Source organism: Protopterus annectens, chromosome 14.part0, assembly GCF_019279795.1.
Source record: "Protopterus annectens isolate FY-2018-M chromosome 14.part0, PAN1.0, whole genome shotgun sequence".
Lineage (NCBI taxonomy): Eukaryota > Metazoa > Chordata > Ceratodontiformes > Protopteridae > Protopterus > Protopterus annectens.
The window spans coordinates 1,039,800,998-1,039,820,069 of NC_056748.1; the positions used below are offsets into that span (position 1 = coordinate 1,039,800,998).

The 19,072-nt window shown below is 43.0% G+C and overlaps 1 protein-coding gene across 2 annotated transcripts in view; it reads right to left on the bottom strand.

Moving 5' to 3' along the window:
• Positions 1 to 19,072, bottom strand: part of ZMYM3 (zinc finger MYM-type containing 3) — a 3,891,108-nt gene that overhangs the window by 2,197,940 nt on the left and 1,674,096 nt on the right. Inside the window, exon 10 of one of the 2 annotated variants that reach the window (XM_044056844.1) lies at positions 9,869 to 9,952. In XM_044056844.1, coding sequence (XP_043912779.1) covers positions 9,869 to 9,952 — 84 coding nt within the window. Of the gene's footprint in view, positions 1 to 9,868; positions 9,956 to 19,072 lie in introns of both variants that reach the window. The other variant, XM_044056843.1, reaches the window with a different exon arrangement.

The window sequence follows — 19,072 nt, forward strand, 5'->3', positions numbered from 1 at the left end:
GACGTTCCTCCTGGGTCATGGAGGTGGAAGGGAAAGGGGTATGTAATAACCTCTGAATATTATACTTTGGACTTGCTTGTAAGATTTGTCCAGATGTTTGGATGCAGGGAAAGATGACCCTTGACTCCCTCCAGAGATGGACAATCGGGCAGTGCTTCAGGAACACTGACTGGACCTATCAGAGAGTCTCTGAAGCCCTGGATCTGCACACCCCCTCTGCCTCGAGTGACGTCTTGAGTGACGTCTACCATTTAAACCTCTTTCTTTGCCTCTGGAGGAAGTATCCCAGTGGGAGTCCTGAAAAGATCCCTGAGACTTCTGGAACCAAGTTTTCTTCCCTCCTCGCTGGTTTCTAGAAAATGTCATCTGTGGAGTAGAAAACTTGACTCCCATGGCCGATAAGGTCTTTCCTTCCTGCTCGGTGTGGGTAAGTGCATCTTTCACTGATATTTCAAACAAGTCTCATTCAGGCATGTCTCATTATGGCTATGCCTAAACCGGCTGCTCATGAAGGGCCCTCTGCTGTACAGTAGATCAACCTCATTGAAGAATTAGCAATAAATGAGAGAGCAGACAGTTGTATGAGAGCACCTTGATCAAATCTCTTTTCAAGCTGGTAAAGTGTGCCAAATAATTTAACGATATCAGCATGAATGTGGTTGAGACATAGATGCATCTTCTAAATCTGTCCATTCCTCCTTGTTCGGTGGGGGGACAGAGGAGCTCTGGTCAGGTAGCTTCATTTTAGTGGCTGCCACCACAATGGCATCAACTGGGACACCCTTGGTCCAATGGGTTCTGTCTGCTGGGGGCACTAAAAATTTTTTCAGATGCTTGGGGATATGCTTAACAGTGTCTGGTTGCTTGCAGGCCCAGCAAGAAACTAGGTCAATAAGTTCATCCACTGGAGAGGAGGGGGGTACCCAAGACATAGTTGGGCCTGCCCTGAAAGCCGACAAGAACACTGACTGAAAGAGATGGGGAAAACCTGCCACTTTTCTGTCTAAGGATTTCCAGGATGCCTCCAAAGGAGACGCCGTCTGGTAGCAATCGGTGGGATCCTTCAGGAGAGGTGTCTGAAGAAAGGGGAAATTCCCCAGGGGAAAGAGCATGGAGGCATCCCAGGGTAACTGACCTGGAGCAGGAATGATAGACTCAGTGCCTGGACCCTATGAGGGATAAAGGGAAGGATCTTGCATGTGAGGACAGCTCTCTACATAAAGAGAAGGCCCTTTCTACCACCTGGAAGGCAGATGGACCCAACAAAACCCCTCCCATCTCACTCAAAGCCAAGGAGGAAAGGAAGGGGCCAACCCAGGATCCGCGGCCTCAGAAAGAGTCAGACTCAAGCTGTTGAGGGCCAAGGTACCAACAGGAAGGGACGGATCTGACAAAGTTGGAGCCATACCCAACCTCTGGACCCGATGCTAGCATCATAGATCAGAGACCCACTCTGGTCCAACAAAATCGGAGCATGGCTGGTCAGGGAAATCATCGGTGTTGAAGAAGGAGCTTCCTCAGTTCAGATGCTAACTATCTCAGGTATCTTGGACACTGGGACTCAAACCACAGGTCAGATAGTACAGTTGTGTAACCCGGGGGGAAACTGAAAGCCTCAGAGACTTCCTATTACATAGATGTTGCTTAAGAGATCTATTGTTCCTAAAGCAAAATAAAGGAACCTCACCAACCTTTTCAATTAGCCCTGGAACTTCTTGTAACAAATGCCAATGTCTCCTGATAATCTATGCACTGATTAACATCACTAGAAAACTGAAAACAACCCTGAAATCATTCTCAGCTGCCAAACTATTATCTAAATTGCCGCTATTAATATTTTCTCTAAGATAGGGTCTACATCTAGTGTCCCTCAATTTCCATGCTTCAGATATTGTTTTATTAATATCAGATAATGAATATCCCCTTTCTAAAAAATCAGACTTAATACTTTCAAGAGCTATTTCTGCTACTTCATCGCTGTTGTGGAGACGCAAAGTCCTAAAAACTTGTCCCTTCAGGACATTCCTAGGATTACGCCTTGGATGCATACTAGTTTTATGTAAAAATGTATGTCTCCTTGTAGGTTTGTGGTAGACTCTACTACTCAATTGATTAAAATCAGACCTCCTGACCGTAACATCAAGAAAATTGTTTTCTGTATTTGAGCTATAGTAAGGAAATATCAGGAATTCAGTTGTGGTATGTAAATAATCAATAAATCTAGGAATATCAGAGCCGTGTCCCTTCCACAACATAAAAACATCATCTACAAAGCGAACATACCATAATACTTGCCCAAGGAAAGGATTATCTACGGAAAAAATAGTCTGCTGCTCCCAGAACACCAAAGCTAGGTTGACGTAGCTATTGGCACAAGCAGTGCCCATAGCTATGCCAACTTTCTGAAGAAAAAAATGGTCTTGAAAAACAATAACATTATTCTCGAGTATAACTTCCAGTAGGCTGCAAATCAGCTGAATTTTAGTAGTTGTAAGGCATCTATTAACAGTAAGAAAATTTCTGACTCTCTCCACACCCCAAGAATTGGGGATACTTGTAAATAAAGATTCTATGTCTATTGTAACAAAAGTAAACACTTCATCTCGTTCGATAGTAGTCATCCTATGTTGTAAATGTTCCAAAAACATCTTAGTGTCTCGTAATAAAGTATGACAGCCTTCCAAGAAACCATGCAAATTCCCTTCTACAAAAATAGAAAGGGGTTCAGTGCAACAACCAGTGCCTGAAACAATTGGTCTCATGGGAGGAACAAACATATCTTTATGAACTTTTGGTAGGCCATAAACCCTAGGGACTACTGGTTTATAGACATTAAAATATTTGAACAAGGATTCATTAATCAAATTAGTTATTAAAAGATCAAAAATTAAAAAAAGATACTTTCTCAACAATTGCATTCACTATTGTTCTAGAGATACATTGATAAGTCTGTGTGTTATGTAGCAATTTCTCCATTTGTCTAATATAAAGGCCCCTGTCCAACAAAACTATAACCCCACCCTTATCAGCCTGTTTAATTTCCAAGGATTGTAAGCTTTTTAGCTCTTGAAGAGCTCTACATTCATCACTGGACAAATTACAGAATGAATAATTATTACTGGAAGACATATTCAAATCTCTAAAAGCGATCTCACAAATATCTAAAAACGTCTGTACTCCTGCAGGTACTGCAGGAACAAAAGTACTTGGTTGCTTATAACGTTCATTCATCTTATTAGACCCCGCTGTGTCCATAGCAAACAAGTATTTAAGTGATAAATTTCTGACCAGTAATCTAAGGTATTTCAACATCTCTGCCAAGTCAGCTTTTCGGGCAGGGATGAAAGACAGACCCTTATTCAGAAGATTAAGCTGTTCATCACTCAAAGTAAAGGACGAAATATTTAACACCAAACCTGTAATTATGTCCTTCTCCTTTTGGGCTGTTGCACAGTTCCCTCTGAATAGTGATTCTTTTGCTCCCTTCTGTATTGCGAAGTGCTCCTTGGATGCGCTTTGTATGGTAATGGGGCTTTCAATGTGAAGTCACCTTTCTTCATTTTGTCTAAAAAAACACTGTTGTCATCTGCTGGACCCTGAATCCGAACTACTTGTTGGAGAGGGGCGCTGGCAATATACGGCAATGCATGATCAGTACCTTATAAATAAGTGAGCCTGGAAACATTGCCGGAATTATCACTGGTTGGCAGAGAATTGTTCAAGCTAACTAAGTGAGAAGTAGAAGCGTTAGTATTTAAAATTGACGCTGCAATGCTCATTGATTCAGATACAACGCCAGCTCTCTCTTCAGAGAGACCAGAAGTAGAGCCAGAATGGCTGGCAAAATGGGTTGAGCGCTCTTTTGGAGCAGCACTTGTAGATCTAACACTAGAAGTATAATTTTCCTGAGGTGATGTAGTCACTACTTCTCTAGGCCAGGAAAAAACATTATTTTTGACAAAATCTAATTTGTCTCTATTAAGCTTAGTTAGCTTAACACTTTGAAGTTTCTTTTCATAAGAGATAATACTATCCTGCAACTGTTCCATTTTGTCCAAGGTAAGGTCATTAGAAAAAGTGTCAGAGATCTTTTTCTCTAAAGCAATGATCTGAGACTTCAGATCATCCTCTATTGGTGAAAAGAATTCAATCAAAAGTTCCATATACCTTGAACTAAATTGCAGGTTAAGCTCTTGCCATTTACAGAGCAGTGCTGGATACGTATCTCCATAGGTAGGCATGTTAAGAATCCTAAGACCACGTGGAATAATTTTAGCTTCAAGAGAGGCTTGTACGTGCAACCACTGCCACTGCAGTCTTTTGTACTTGTACATCAAGTTCTCCAATTCTCTATATAGCTGAAAAAATTCTGGTAGTCGTTGTTGAGTAACAAAACCATCATCAGTGACAGTGCCAAGATCAACATTAAGTAATGGATTGACAGGAACATCCAGGATTCGTAAGAAGCGAAGATGTTTTTCTGTTTTTGCTTTATATATTTTCTGCACCTTGTTTTTACCTCTAGCCATTTTTAATCTTCAGATTGTTTATTTTTCACAGTGGAAGCCTTGACCCCTTTGAGACCCTACAATATAGTTTCTGGGTCAGCAGCAGGGTTTTTATATAGACATTTGTGGGAATCTGGAACCCTGTAGTATCTGTCTGGCTTAACTGGTGCAGAGAGTAAACAGTCACAAGACAGGCTGGACTCTGAAAATACATCATCTACTATGTCTAGAACAGGTGGAATAGCAAGAGGTCTGTGCTGAGGTAGTAAAAGAAAGTCTCTGAGCCTTTTCTTAGATTGAGTAATCTTGGCTCTCCCAGTCAAAGTGCTCCCTCATGGTATGAAGGGTTTCACCAAAAGAATAATCATCAGGAGGAGAGGCTGAAGGAATAGACTCTTCAGCATCAGAATCCTCATAGGGAGGAAGGGAGTATCCCTGTTCAGAAGAGGAGTCAGAGGAAATGGAAACCTGATATGAAGATTCATATTCTGTCTCTTGCCTAGGCCTCTTATCAGGAGGGGGATGGAAACCCCTGATCAAAGTAATTAAGTCTTCGGCCATTTTGAGCATCTGTTTTTTAGGCATGGAAGTCTGTGCAGGAGAATGCTGTACTTGTTTCTTTGTCTTTAGAGCTGCTTTAGTCTTTGCCTTTGAAGCTGAGGTTGGCTTTACATATAACTGTGTAGGTCTGAAAACACCCTCAGAAGCCTATGCCTGCTCAGTGGCTCCGGACCCATCTGAGGAAATAGTTTCCGAGTGTCCAATACCTTCAGTATCCAGAGGCCTAGTCAGCTCCACGTGGGAGTCGGAAGCGGACTGTGGCTCTGAGGTAGCGGGCGTCAGGGGCTGCGAAAGTGCCTCACTGAGAACCGGCGACTGGCCTCGTGGAGGTTTCGTCATCAGTTTTGGACCTCGGATGCCTGTCCTTTTCCTGTTCCTTTTATAAACTCTGGTTGTCGGCTGTTCCGACGGCATTATATAATTAAATCTTCGGCCAAAGTAATGAAAGGTAAAATCGTACTGACGCTTAATAGTGCGTTGGTTAAATCTAGCACAAAACCGACAGCTAGCAACGTCGTGGTCAGGACCTAGGCAAGGAATACAGTAAGAATGAAAATCCTTATGAGGTATTTGCTTCCCACAAGAAATACAATTGTTAACTTTTTCTGACATCGGTCTGAAGCAAGAAAAAAGTTTTCCCAACGGGGTACTTAGCTTTAATGAAAATTTCGGATCTGAAATTCGTTTTGAAAATCTCAGGAGTCGGCCGACCGGCACTTGCGAACTGCTTTTAATTCAGGCACCACACGGCAAAAAAGACTGAAGAAAATGGCGTCGGCTGCATCTTTTATGCCCCTGGCGCACTGACGTCAGGGAAGAGGCGACAGCAACCGACGCTGGACCAGGACTTTGGAATTCAGGCAGACTGCGGGTAGTCTGCCAGCAGGATAACCCAAGTGTAATGACTGCAACAGTGAAACACGATGAACATCCGACAACCTGCTTAGTGGTAGAGTTGTTGGAATGTTTAGCATTGAGTGGTCTGTCTCTATCTCTATCTTTACTTTTTTTCGGAATGTCTATGGATTGTTGGTTGACGGATACCAGAATGCGAGGATGGGAGATGAAAATACCTGGCTACAATAAGAGCTCTACGATGAATAGTTCTCACATTAAAGAAGGCACAGAACCAGCAACGGGGGACACTGTGGTCTGGGCCTAAACAAGTGATGCAGTATGAATGGAAGTCTCTGTGTGGGATTTGCTTTCCACAGGCGAGACAATTAACTTTTTTGGACATCGGTTAGTGCAAGAAAAAAGGATCCCCAATGAGGTACTTAGCTTTAGACGTTTTCAGCTGTAATTCAAGACTCTGATAGCAACCGACCGGCACACTTATGAACCGTTTCCGCTATGGGCTCCACGGCAAAAAAGACTGATGTAATGGTATCTGCTGCCTTGCTTTATAGCACTGCCGACCTGACGTCAGTCAGCAAGCGACAGCAGCCAACGCAGAAAAATACTGACTCTGGTATTCGGGCCACCTAAGGGCTACCACAGCGGGGATAACCCACAGATAACTGCAACAGTGAAACATGAAGAACATCTGGGGAGGTTTTCTGGTGCATGCTGGGATAGGGTTTAGCCACGAGCTGGCAGAAGACCCTGAGCTTAAATATAAAGGCTGAGTCGGATCTGAGGATCAGATCCAAACCCAACCTAGCAAGAATAAACCTTTTTCAGAATAAATCAGTGAAATACAGCCAGTAATCCATTTGGATACAGTAATTGCAGAAACTGCTTAACCCAAGCAGTTAAGAGAAAAGGATACAAACAGCTGATCAGACTTCCTGTATGGTTTTGTTCTATAAAGATAAAAACGTAGTTGCTTATGAACATGAAGAAGATGCAGCAAATATTCACCCTTATTAGTAAAGTTCAGAAAGAAAACGGGTAATTGAATGAATTGGTTAATGTCCGTCTCTCTGGCCACTTTTGGCATAAAGGAAGGATTGGTTCGTAGAGACACCCCATCTTTATGTTAAATAACATAAGCAGGCATAAACGATAATGACTGAAGCTCAAATTCTTTTTGCTGAAGTGATAGCTACCAAAAGAATGGTTTTCCAAGAAAGCAACTTCATAACACAAATGTTAGCAGTTCAAAGGAATTCAGAGTCAAAACCTACAACACCACCATGAGATCCCAAGGAGGAGAGGGATCCTTCACTGGAGGGGATGGACAAGACAGTAAGTTCCATACCTGATTTCTCAATAATGTAACATGTTGAATAGGTAATGAAGCTACTTGATTCATAGTGTTCAGATGAGTTCCAATGAATTCTAGACTTTGCACAGGAGTTAGGTTTAATTTGGCCAGATTTATTGTGACGTCTAGGGAGTTGGAGATCTGAAGAAAGTAATCCCTGGCTTGTAGAAGTTGATGCCTTGTTGGGGCAGTGAGGAGCCAATCGTCTAGGCAGGGAAACACCGGGAATTCTTTGAACCTCGGGTGAGCTGCAATGCACTTGTTAAACACCCAGGGGGTTGTGGTAAGCCAAAAGGGCAGTACTCTGAAATAGTAGTGATTGTCTCTTAGCCTAAAGTACAGGTGTCTTCTGGAGTGCCTGTCTATTTTGAGGTGATAGAATGCATCCTGAAGATCTATAAAGCACATCCAATCATCCTTGCGTACAAGGGGCAGAATGGATTGAACTGTAGCCATTCGGAACTTTGAGTTCTTCGCATACCAGTTCAGATCACTCAGATCCAGAAGTGATCTTGGGTCCCATGTTTTCTTTGGCACCAAAATGCAGCAATAAGTTCCAAATCATATTTGTGCGGTTGGGACGTCTTGGATGACTATTTTTTTGTAGCAGCTTTTGGACTTCTTGAGCTGCGTATTCCCTCTGACTGGGTGGAACATTGGGGACGTTCCTCCTGGGTCATGGAGGTGGAAGGGAAAGGGGTATGTAATAACCTCTGAATATTATACTTTGGACTTGCTTGTAAGATTTGTCCAGATGTTTGGATGCAGGGAAAGATGACCCTTGACTCCCTCCAGAGATGGACAATCGGGCAGTGCTTCAGGAACACTGACTGGACCTATCAGAGAGTCTCTGAAGCCCTGGATCTGCACACCCCCTTTGCCTCGAAAGTGACGCCTTGAGTGACGTCTACCATTTAAACCTCTTTCTTTGCCTCTGGAGGAAGTATCCCAGTGGGAGTCCTGAAAAGATCCCTGAGACTTCTGGAACCAAGTTTTCTTCCCTCCTCGCTGGTTTCTAGAAAATGTCATCTGTGGTGTAGAAAACTTGACTCCCATGGCCGATAAGGTCTTTCCTTCCTGCTCGGTGTGGGTAAGTGCATCTTTCACTGATATTTCAAACAAGTCTCATTCAGGCATGTCTCATTATGGCTATGCCTAAACCGGCTGCTCATGAAGGGCCCTCTGCTGTACAGTAGATCAACCTCATTGAAGAATTAGCAATAAATGAGAGAGCAGACAGTTGTATGAGAGCACCTTGATCAAATCTCTTTTCAAGCTGGTAAAGTGTGCCAAATAATTTAACGATATCAGCATGAATGTGGTTGAGACATAGATGCATCTTCTAAATCTGTCCATTCCTCCTTGTTCGGCCAAATTCAAAGGTTTCTCAGACACACACACAATCACCAAAAAAACACAATGCAAGTTAAGTGCTATCCAAAGATTATACAAACTAAAAATATTAACAAAATGAACTACTAACTTTTTTTTAAATAGTAGAAATGCAAGATGTGCCAAGGCACTTAGGAGAGGAGAAAGACACCAAGCAAACAAACACCCCAATGCCAGCGAAATCTGAGGATAGAAAAATGAGGAGAGAGAAATTATCACAGAAAGAACATTAAAGAACTAGAAAAAGTAGAACTAGGAAAAAGTTATTGATATCAAAATTTGAAAAAGATCAAGAAGTAATGCTCTCATGCTCAAAACCAAGGATCTGCGTCTTGGCTGTAAGGCGGCAAAACAAGGTCTGGGGAGTAAGGGATGGTGCAGAGCATTGTGGGTAGAAGGAGGAGCTCAAGACTAGGATCCAAGTCTTGAAAAGTCAGCCAGGTCGTATCCGAAATCCATCAGTGAGGAAGAATGAGCAGGACAATATCAGATCCAGTCATGTAAAGTCTGTTAAAAGTAAATAAAAAAAGAAAATCTCCACCATACCACACAGGATAAGTAGCATCAAACTAAAACATGATAAAAAAAGAGAAGGAAGGGCAATACGCTTTAATAATCCTCTTACAAATGCATTTACTTGGTGGGAAGAAAAGCAAGAGAGGGAATGAAGTCACAAATATATGCAATGCTTCTACTCTTCTGTCAATGTACGCTACTTAAAGAGGTTTCAATGTTATACATATAGCATACAAATCCACTTTTGTGCCAGTTTAAACTCTGTACTACTGCCTTTAGACTTGGGTCTTGGCTGAAACAGGTCTTTGGACCAGCTCACTTACCAGGTTACCAAACCGTAAGCAAGCAAGTAGATAAAATAAATAAAAAAATGGTACATTACAGCCTTTTAAACACATTGTAAAAATTCAAGCCACACAGAGTATTAAAGTTACAATCTACACTGTTATCCCTGAAATGGACCTTGCGTTATTCTCGAGGGTATGTTACTTGCAGACAAATGTGCAGTGCCAATATTTACCAGCACCAAAGCAAAACAACTTCTGCCATTTAGACTGACCCAGTATGCAAAAAAAGAATAATATGATTGCTTAATAGAAGATCAGGTCCTCCTTTCCTGCTGCAACATTTCACCTCAAAATCCTAAACTGTTAGTAAGATTTTAATCCAGACATAATCTCACCTGCCAATCCAGGATTTCAGGTTTCCCGCTGAAAATGTTCTGGCAGTAGTGGCAGTTGAGGTGGATTCCACCCTCTGGACTTGACTGCTATACAAACAGAAAAAAAAACGTCAAGCTTCTACTTTCTGCATCCAACAGTCACAGCAATTTTTCATTAGTTTACAGTTTTCCCCAGAAAAAGGCAATTAAAATTAGTCAACCTCACCACTAGGTCATCCCTGTCTTATTACAGGTGAGCACACACACACACACACACACACACACACACACACACACACACACACACACCAAAAATATCCTAAAAACAGACATACATATAGACCACACAAATACATTTGAGAGAATAGGCATAGTGTACATTAGCTTATTTGGTCAACCCTCAAAACTTACAGCTCACCGGTTGGCAAATTCAAACACTTGTGTATGTTCACTTGGCCGTCATCAATCTAAATTCATATGCACAACACCATTACAAATTCTCAAAGTGAAATGCTGCAAAGATATTGGTCCAGATTCAAAAATAGTTGATCTCAGTTTAAACCTGCCCTGAGTTTGAAAGACTTGCTCTCGGTGTAAGTGACTTACTCTGGTGTAAGGCCTATCAAAACACATTTAAGTTGAGGCATAGTTAATCCTGTGGAAATCCCAAGTTATGGATAAGGTTGGGTGGTTGAATAGCTGTGCAGTTCATACATTTTCCTATTTTTTTAAACATCTATTGTATCATCACATTTTTATTTGTAACATGGGTATATATACAAAAATAGAAAAAGCAGTACCAAGAATTTCCATCATTATTATCCTGCAGTATACAGATTTTCTTTTCAACAATTTTCAGTAACTCCTACATTACACAAATTGCTCAATTCCCACACTCCTCCTCTTGAACATTATTCTACATATATTGTTCCACAAGTTCTATTTATTTTTAGAAAATTTGTTTCTTCTATTTACTAAAGATCCCACCTCTGGATCTGGTCTCCTTTTCAATATTTGGTACTTCAATTACAGCTGGTTTAGATATTGATTTCCATTTTCTATTAACTGCTTTTACTGGCAGCCAGCAATAATTATTTATTTTATTTTATTTATTTATTTACTTTACATTTGTTAACCGGGATAGTCCAACTGGATACATGTCCATTTTCAGTGGAGGTCCGGGGAGAAACGCTCCAAAGAAACACATATGCAAGACATACAGACAATATATTTTACATGTTTCTAGTATATTCAACCAGACAATATAGATGAGCACAAATTATTCATTTCTTACAAAGACATATACAATGATCAATATATGTACTAACAATAAAATATATTAAATATCCTATCTAAAGTCACATCATGCATCTGAATATGGTATTGATAAGACTAAATTAACTTAGTAAGGCCTTACTATTTCCAGGCAATTCGGATTCTATACATCAGCTTAAAAGAATCATTGCCCTTACAGCCATTTGCTCCCTCAACATTTGTGTCAAAGCCTTCCAAAAACATATTCCCATTTACCTCTCTTCCCCCATCACACCTCCAGTACTTCCTATCTACCTGGGGGGAAAAATACTCAAAGTCAACTTAGTCTACAAAAACACTCAGGCAAATGCTTCCATGCAAAAATCCCAACCCTTCGAACTTCCTTGCATACTTAGGAGCCTTACAAATTTATTTCCATTGCTACTTAGTAAATTGCCTTTCCATTCTCTTTAACCAATCTTTTCTAACTTCCTCTGACTGGTGCTTATAGTTAACATGCAATATTTTATACACCTTTCTAACTGTTTTTTTTTTTTTTTGTATTTTTTTTTACAGCTGCTTTTGTGTTAGATTAGATTCAACTACAAACACTACCGTCTTTCATTTCACATCTCCCTACCCCCCCTCTCTTTGTGTCTATACACCATAAAAAAATCCCTGATAATGGAAGATAGTTTATGCATTTTCCTAAAAGGTTTAAAGACATAAATGGCTTTATATACAAACTGTCAAGATGACTCTCTTCCAAAATTCAGACTAGGACAACTACAGGTCAGAAGACTGCTCTCATCCTTACTTTTAAAAAAATACTTAAGCAGAGAAGTTACTTCACATAAATAAATGAAAAAGGCTCCATACACTGAAATGACTACTAAGAGTTTAGAATCATAGTTAACAGCAACATATTCTTATCACCCCAGCTTTAAATCCCAATCAATATTTTATTTTTTTAACACAGTGCAGTGAAGATAGAAATTACATTTTCATCTTTAAGATGTTACCTTCATATAGTACTGTCATGAAAATCCACGGTAACCTGAACTGTAACTCATCAAAAAACAAATGATCTTCCCTACTTCCTGAGAACTATTCCCTTGAGTATACATATAAACTATAAGTACACATTCGAAAATCAAACCAGCCATACGGAAAAAAAAAGTTATATACTCACCATAATGTTACACCTGTATTGTCCATTTTCTTTCTTCCTCAACTGATGGGTCTCAGACCCGAATCAGCTGCTTCTACCAGATCTAAACTCTCAAGCGCCTCCCCTTACCCATAATGCCCTGCACACCTAACATACCGCAGATTGAGTTTGCTGCCCATAGGATACAGTATACAATATCTTAATAAAACTCAAGAAGGTACATAAACAGAAAAAGTGCTGGAGCTCAAAAAAGAGTAATGTACTTAACATAACTTAGCATCTGTGTTATCCTATGTTACTATTCATCACGTCAGTGTTGTAGGATCCGACATTGGATCTGAGCCAGCAACTTTTCAGACAGATTCCAGGCTCGATCTCCTCCCACTCCCATAATCCCTTGCTGCCCTTTAACCCCTCAGATTGAGTTTGCCCCAGAGCTAGAAGACAGCCAGAGTACACCTGAACCACCAAAATAGGACATTTCCACTTCTACTAGATCCAACAGGACAGGGGAAGGAGGGAGGGATAGTGACATAGGATAACACAGATGCTAAGTTATGGAAAGTACATAACTCTTTATCTGATGTTATCCATGTCACTATTCCTCACGTCTGGGACAGAGTCCCCAGCAACCATACAATCCCGGGTGGCCTCATGGAAGGACATGCAGAAGAACTGTGGAGCCAAATGAAGCCCTGTTCCTGGAAAATAGGCTGAGTTTGTAATGAGTCATGAAGGTGTGAAGAGTAGACCAGGTGGCTGCAGTGCATATCTCATCTAAGGAATGTTGGGCTAAAGAGGCAGCTGATGTAGCCACAGATCTAGTGGAATGAGCTCTGAAAGGTCCCGGTAAAGACAATCCCTTAGAAGTATAAACCGTATAAATACACTGGGATATCCAATGAGATGCTGTAATCTTGGACACACCCCAACCCAGTCTGTTAGCAGAGAAGACCACAAACAGTTGGTCAGATTTGCGAAAGCTCTTTGTCCTGTCTAAACAGAATCGCAATTGTCTATGTACATCAAGTGTGTGCAGCATATACTCTCCTTTACTGGAATGGTTGGGAAAGAAAACTGGCAACTGAATGGTTTGATTCAAATCTGCTTCAGTGGCTACCTTGGGCATGAAAGAGGGATTAGTCCTGAGAGACACTCTGTCTCTATGAAAAATCATGTATGGATGCTTGACTGAGACAGCCTGCAGTTCAGAAACTCATCTTGCTGATGTTACAGCCACCAAAAAGGCAGTCTTCCAAGACAAAAACTTAATGTCTCGAGTTGCAGCAGGCTTGAAAGGACTCAGAGTAAGAGACTGCAGCACAAAGGAAAGGTTCCAAAGAGGAGAGGGATCTTAGATAGGAAGCCATATGCAGGAAGACACCATTCAAAAAGGCCTTCCAAAGGTGAGAAGAAAAAGTAGTTTCCTCGCAAACATGAAAATTAGAGATGGCAGCCAGCTGCAGCTTAATAGTATAGAAAATGGCTCCATCCTGAAAGAGAGAAGACAAGAATTATAAGATGCCTGCAATGAGAGCCAAAAAGGATCCAGATTACATTGATTGGCCAGATAGAAAATCTTTTCGATTTACTACGATAGACCTTTCTGGTGGAAGCCTTCTGAGAGGCCAGAATGATGTCTCGGACGGAAAAGGCAAGCCTGGACTGGTTTTGAATTATGGGAAGTGGACAAATCATGCAGTCAGAAAAAGAGTCTGAAGGTTTGGGATCAGAAGATGAGAGGGGTGAAATATCAGATCTGGAAGGGGATCCAGTACCCAAGGGGAGGGTACTTCAGATGAGACCTGAACCACACCTGCCGAGGCCAGAAGGGGGAAATGAGGATCAAGGGAGTCTTGAAGCATCAAGCTTTCTGAAGCACTCTGGGAATGAGAGGTATAGGAGGATAAGCATAAGGGAGACCTGGAGGCCAATCATGAACTACCTGGCTGGGGGTATCATGGCGAAGTACTTGCTGCATTTGTGACTAAAACGGGAGGCAAACAAATCGCAACTCAGTTAACTCCACACCAAAGGAAGATCTCTCTCACCACTGAGGGATTCAGGGACCACTCGTGAGAACTCAAGATAGCTTTGCTGAGCTTATCTGCTAGCACGTTGGTCTCCCCAGGAATGTGCGTTTCAAGGAGAAAAGCGCCCCAAGGGCATCGCCAATTCTCACACTCTGATGGACTCGTGACATGTGCCCTCTTGTTTGCTGATGTACACACAACCGCCATGTTGCCCATCTGCACTGCAATGATACCCAGAAGATGGTAGTCCTGAAAGGCTTGCTACATTAAGAGGACTGCTCTCATGTCCAGTATGTTTATGTGCAGTTTAGTCTGTGCAGGGGATCACGCAACATGGACAGTCTTTCCCTAGCAATGCCCCACCACCCACTCCAGCAGGGAAGGGTCCATGATCACTGTGGCATTGGGAGGAGAAAAGGGTCTGCTCACGAGGAGATCAGGAGACTGAATCCACCAAAGAAGATGATGCCTGCACACCGTAGTGATGCAGATGGAAGGTGTCACTGGATGGAAAAGAGAAGACCACTAGACCATTAGAGTCCACTGTATAACCCTCATGGTAAAACCTGGTTAATGGCACCAGATAGACTGCTGCCGCCATGGACCACAAGGCCCTGAGAATGACCTGAAGACGAAATAGATCTAGGAAATACTTAACTTGGGATCTGATTAGTCGTACAAGCCTGGGAGGTAAGGCTGCAATTTCTGACACAGTGTTTAGCTGGATGCCAATAAACTCTAAGTTTTGTTTCGAGAATCAGATTCAACTTGGCTAGATTCACAGTAATTCCTAGCTGGTCGAATACACAAAGAAGGTATTGAGTGGCTTTCACCAGTCAGTCTTTCATGGGTGCTGTGAGGAGCCAATCGTCGAGGTAAAGAAACACCTAGAATCCCTCCAATCTCAGGTGAGCTGCCACCACTGCCATGCAATTGGTAAACACCCGGGGGGCTGTGGTGAGACGAAAGGGCAAGGTCCTGAACTGGTAATGATTGGCCCCCACCTGAAAGCGTAGATGTCTCCTGGAGCACCTGTTTATTTTTATATGATAGTACGTATCCTGCAGATCCACAGAGTACATCCACTCATCCTTGTGCAAAAGGGGCACGATGGACTGGACAATAACCATCTGGAACTTCGACTTCTTGATGGAGAGGTTGAGCTTACTTAAATCCAGGATTGGACATAGGTTCCCCACTTTCTCTGGCACCAAAAAGAAGTGAGAGTAAGTTCTGGATCCTCGCTGTTTGGCGATACCTCTTGGAAGGTTCTCTTCTGAAGCAGCTTGAACACTTCTTGCTGAACTAACTCCCTCTGATGGAGTGGCTCACTGGGGAAGGAGTTTCCTAACTGGTGGGAGGGAGTGGGAATAGGGAATAAAACAACCCCTGGAAATAATGCTTAGCACCCACTGATCCCTTGGGATGTTTGCCCAGGCCAAAGGTTGCAGAGACAAATAGGCTCTCAAACTGCCTCCAAGGCAGGACAGTTGGGCAACGCATTAGGAGCACTGGAAAGGCTTCTCAGAGAAAAGTTACCTGGAGCCCTGATTTTGAGGACCTCCTCTGCCTCTAGTCTAGTGTCTACTATTGAACCCTCTCCCCTGACCTCTAGAAGAGGATTTATCCTGAGCCTCCCGAAAAGAAGACTGCGGCTTCCGGAACCACATTTTCTTACTCCCTCATTGTGTCTTAGAAAAGGACCACTGAGGGGTAGAAAATTTAATTCCCATAGCCAACAATGTCTTCCCTTCTTGCTCATTGCGAATCAGTGTGTCTGACTGATGGACCAAAGAGAGTTGAACCATCAAAGGGGGTAGTGGTGAAGGATGCTTTAAAAGGACTCCGCAAACTGGCATAGGTGCAGCCAGGTGAAATGCCGAATAGCTAACCCTGTGCCGGCCACTTGAGAGGTGCCTTCCGCAGTATTGGAAATTAACCTCAATGAGAAAATATCAAAGGATGCAAGACTGGATAAGCTTGGGAGAGACTTTGTTAAAGTCCTTGGCAGGCATCAACTCAGAAAGGGAAGTGGTGAGTTCCTTAACCAATTACCTTTGGAGGTGGGTGAAGTGCACCAAGCAATTAAAGCACCTGCAGAGTAAATGTAGCTGAGGGAAAAACCTGCTTTCCATGGCTGCCAATCACCCGGAATTCACGATGGGGGGGGGGATGCACTCTGCTCCTCCAACTCCTTTTCAGTAAGCAGCAGCTACCACAATAGCATTGACTGGCACCCCTTTTGACCAAAACTGCCTATTCGTGGGTGGACTTGAGTCTATCTGCTCGTTTGGGCACTGGCTCCACAGTACTGGGCTCCTTCCATGCCCTGCTGGCAATACGGTCTAGCAGTTTGTCAGCAGGGGAAACACAGGTGACAGACAGTCACGTCCCGAATGCCTTCAGGAACACAAACTCCTCAGAGGATGGGGGTTGGGAGGACCATCCACCCTTCAATTTGAGGATCTCTAAGATGTCTCCAAAGGAGGCATCTTTGGGGAGAGAACTGGGGGACTGGTCTCCTTCAATGAGGTCCGTATCTTCTGTGAGCGACTCCATCGAAGAGTCTAGGTGCTTCTTTTTACACATCCTCTTCCAGGGTACATCCTCTGAGGGGGACTCAAGGGAGGACTTGGAAGAGTGGGTAACCACAAGTGAGGTAACCCCCCCCCCCAGAAGGCAGATTCGGGTGGGCTGACAGAGAGCAGGATGAGAAGGCTCAGCTCTCAGAGATGAGGGGGGATGGGAAGGGCCCTAGAAAGCAGAGGAGGCAGCTCCAACAGTGGAGAAGGTCTTCTCTACTACGCTGATGGCCGAAGGGCTGGATGATGCCCCTCCTCACTCCTGGCAGGTAAGCCCACCTGAGAATAGGAACCAGAGCATGCCACCACCTCAAGACCCCCGGATAATACCGGCTCTGAACTGTCAAGAGACAAAGCACCAAGGGGCAGAGACCGCTCTGAAAAAAATGGACTGGAACCCTCTCCCATGGACTCCAGAGCGGCTGCTCAGGTCTGGGACCTGGTCTGCTCCGAGGGAGGAATAGCAGAGCCAGTCAGGGGCTCGAGACGGGGTAGAGACAAAGTGGGCTCTAGGAGTCCCCATCACCTCCTTACTGCGCTCCAAGTCCCAGAAGTCTGAAACCATCTAGGTCTGACGAGGAGATTAAAGTGTAGGGTCAGGGGAAGGACCGCTGGTTGGATGGGCAGGGGATGCAAGAAGCCCCAACCCAATCTGATCCTTGAGGAAAGACCTCATCATCCTGTCCATGTTGGAGGGGAGCAAGGAAAATCCCCAATCAAGATGGGATCTGACACGAGTCCTGGATCGGAAGGTACCTGAGGATCCAAACATTTAGAAATCGAACACCTCAAATCCAAGGAGGTCAGATCTGTGGCAGGTCTAGTCTGGGCCGGATATGAATGTCTCAGACCAGTGGACCAATGCCCCACCCCCAAGCCATTCCTTTCAACAGTAACTTACTGCGGTCCTCGACCAAGGCCCTGGGGTTGAATGTAGTGCAAATGCCGCATTCAACTTCTAGGTGGTCAGCGCCCAAGCAATTGAGGCACTCCTTGTGTGAGTTGGACATGGGCAACTTCCCACCACACCAGGAGCACCTCTTAAACCCTGCTGGTTTGTCAGACATAAGGCTGAACAGATGACCAAGCACCAAAGCCAAAACGCAACTGGAACCGTTAACCAGGGGCCAAAGCACAGTCAAAAACCAATAAGAATCCAACCACAACAAACACAATCAAATTTCAAAAGTAGGAACAAGTAGAAAATGTAATCCTAAGTTGAACAGAGATTTTAAAAGCAAAGACAAAAATGCTGCCAAAAGGGCTGACAATAAGATAACAGAACGGACGGGGAGGCTAAGAGGGTACAACAAAAACTATAAGTAGAAACTCTGAAGAGACGATAAGTACGTTTTTAAAAGTTATAAGACAAAAATTAATTTGGAAAATAAGCACTTATCCCAAGAAGGACTCAAGCCAGAGGAATCACGTTTGTAGTGGTGAAGTGGCAAACGAGATCTGAGGGGTTAGAGGGCAGCAAGGGATTAGGGGAGTGGGAAGAGCTCGAGCCTAGGACCTATCCTGTATGAAAAGTTGCTGGCTCAGATCCTATGTTGGATCCTACGAACTAGAAGTGAGGAATAGTGACATGGATAACATCAGATCAAGGAACAGAAGTGCCCAAATTGAAACTCTTAAGCTTACCCTGAAGCAAAGGAAAAGGGGTCAGTAGGGCAGAACGTTGAAGAAGGAGAGTGGACAATGCAGACATAAGGTTATGGTGAGTACACAACTTTTTTAACTGATGTTATCATTTTCATTCATTCCTCAGGTGATGGGACAGAGTACCCAGCTAGATGAACCTTGGGTTGCCCTCATGGAAGGATATTCTGGAGTACTGTGGAGCCAAAAGCACTTGTGTTCCTAGAAACCAAATCCAATTTGTAATAAGCATTAAAAGTGGCAGCTGTACAAATGTCATCTATGGAAGCTCTTGACCAAAAACCTGAGGATACAGCCATAGACCTCGTGGAATGAGCTCTAGGAGGCTTAGGCAAAGATAATCCTCTTATACTATAGACAAAGGAGATGCTACTGCTTAACTATTTGGCCACTGTAACTTTAGAAATTGACTTGCCCAATCTGCTAGGTGAGAAGGATACAATCAGTCAGACTTCTGGAAATCTTTAATTCAATGCAAATAAAAATGAAGGTGTCTATGTACTCTCCCTTGTTTAAAAATTTT